Below are 2,424 nucleotides of genomic sequence, written 5' to 3'. Positions count from 1 at the left end.
CACTCAGTTTTATGTGCAGTAGATCTAGGCTTCATTTTAACACTGCTTCTTGATTTTCTCCTAATAACAAGTACCCAATATATAAATAAATAACTAATAGTGTAATCCTTACATGTATACAATGAACAAAACAAGAGATACTACTATGATTCCAGTTAAAAGTATAAGTACAAGAGCTACACTAACACCAATAGCAACTTCTAAATAAAATATCACATGTACATAAGTACATGCATACAACTGGTATACCTTGATTACTGCCATTATCAGATACTGTATCTGTTGGTAGCTCTAGTGTCTCATTAGCAATAACTGTCCATTCTCCATATCCATTATCAGTGTATGCACGTACACCAAAAATATAACAAGACATATCATTAAGACCAGTAATGTTAATAAATGTATTGCCATTGGTTGAATTAGAGAACTGTAGTCTTTGAATATCAATGTCATCATCATCTACCATTGAACAGTTACCAGACTCTAAGATATGATATCCTATCTCATATGTGATAATGGGATAGTCTGATGGAATATAACTAGGTACACTCCATGAGATAACAGCCCATGTAGTGTCCATCATACTGGATACTGAACCAACTGGACCAGGTACTAAATAAAAACACATTCTCACACAACTGATATAGTATAATAATTATATACCTATTCCAATCTCTACTTCAATAGGATCACTGAAGGGACCTCTTCCAACAGAATTGACAGCAGCTACACTGATGTTATACTCAGTACCAAATACTAGATCATTCAATATGATATATCTCTCAGTACTGGTGAGGTTGTATGTGATACTACTGTTACTGATAATCACTGTATAGCTTGTGATTGGACCATTACGCTCAGAACAATTGACCTCATTCCAAGTGAATCTATTAGCTGTAGAATTAACTTGTAATACTTGAATTAATAAAGGCCAACCACTAGGAACTAAAAATTACAATTACTTAAATTAGCAAAATAGAAATAATATCATTACTTCTTGCGTCAGTTTGTACAGTGCTCATGCTTAATTCAGATCCTCCTAGTACATTACCAGCTCTCACTGTGATGGTATAGTCCATACCACTGTACAGACCTATTAATGTATAACTGTATGTTGTAGTGGACTGATGAGGACCAACAGAAACTGTCTCATTCACTGATGATAACTCCAGACAAGATGGAGTATAGGAGATGGTGTAGTATGTTACATAGTTGTCACTACTGGGAATAGTCCAGTTCACTGTAATACCAGTGGTTGAGACATTAGATACTGAGAGACTAGTTACTGGACTAGGAACTACAACACATATCAATTACACTCTCTCAATCATAATAACTCACCATCAAATCTTAACACTGTTACTGTATTATTAACTGAAGGAAGATCTATATATGAGTACACACTGATGGTATAGGTACTCATTGGTGAGAGATCTGTTAGTACAATTTCCTCTTCACTAGTAGATACTACATTCCTGGTTGCATCTCCAGTAGTATACTCAATCACATATCCATTAGTCTCTGATGAATTGGTCCAGTTCACTTTGATACCATTAGGATTTAATAAAAACCCTCTCACATTATTTGGAGGACCACTAGGAGCTAGAAAGGAAAAAAGGTACCTACTATTGATTAAAGTATAATCATACCATGTAATATCACAGATTGACTGTAGTTGACTCCTCCAATCATTGCTATACAGGTAACATTAACTGACACTCCCAGTGGATCAGGATATACCAGTAGTGTGTTGTTGTATGTCAGGACATCAATTGATGTATACATTGAGTTATTCTTCATCACTCCCTTCACTAACCAGTAAACATCAGTTGAAGAATTTATATCAGTTGTGAGACAATCAATACGATATTGAGTGTTATTGAGTTGTGTAATGGATGAGACTAGTGTCCAATTGATTGAACTAATAACTAGAAATACATCAACAATGTTACAAGTACATTAAAAGGTATAGTAGCAATACCTGGTAAGGTCTGTACACTGATTGTACTAGCAGGTCCCAGTAATTGTTGATAGGCTCTGACTGTGATGCTATAAGTTGTTCCTCCTCTCAGTCCATTCAGTGTGATTGTATTATTACTACTTCCCTTTACCTGTACTGTCTGCACAGTGTCTGTGTCACTAGTGACATTGACTACATATCCATCAGCATCAGATGAATCAAGTACTGTCCAACTGACAGTGATAGTAGTAGTTGTCTTGTTGACCTCAGTAAGAGAAGAGGGAGCAGTTGCTGGTACTAAAAGATAATACTAAAAATGTGAATCATCAACTGACCTTACCTTTTATGGTTAAAGTACGTGTTCTAGTAGGTTGATCAGTAACTTCCACTACACACTGATACATTTGATCTCCAGTGGTTGATTGACTGATTGATCCACTACTGACATTCATTCCATCCCATGT

At 35.6% G+C, this 2,424-nt stretch overlaps 1 protein-coding gene across 1 annotated transcript in view; it reads right to left on the bottom strand.

Annotated features, from left to right (window-relative positions):
- LOC109589783 (ephrin type-A receptor 4-like) overlaps window positions 1-569 on the bottom strand; it is a 5,138-nt gene extending 4,569 nt beyond the window's left edge. The window contains exons 1-3 of the mRNA XM_020005799.1: window positions 250-569; window positions 113-200; window positions 4-60 (exon numbers count right to left, since the gene is read on the bottom strand). Coding sequence (XP_019861358.1) covers window positions 4-60; window positions 113-200; window positions 250-466 — 362 coding nt within the window. The 5' untranslated portion in view covers window positions 467-569. The remainder of the gene's footprint in view (window positions 1-3; window positions 61-112; window positions 201-249) is intronic.
- Between the last annotated feature and the right edge of the window lie 1,855 nt (window positions 570-2,424).

The sequence above is a fragment of the Amphimedon queenslandica genome, unplaced genomic scaffold (assembly GCF_000090795.2).
Source record: "Amphimedon queenslandica unplaced genomic scaffold, v1.1 AMPQUscaffold_10891, whole genome shotgun sequence".
Taxonomy (NCBI): Eukaryota; Metazoa; Porifera; class Demospongiae; order Haplosclerida; family Niphatidae; genus Amphimedon; species Amphimedon queenslandica.
This window is presented reverse-complemented; position numbering and strand designations above follow the sequence as displayed.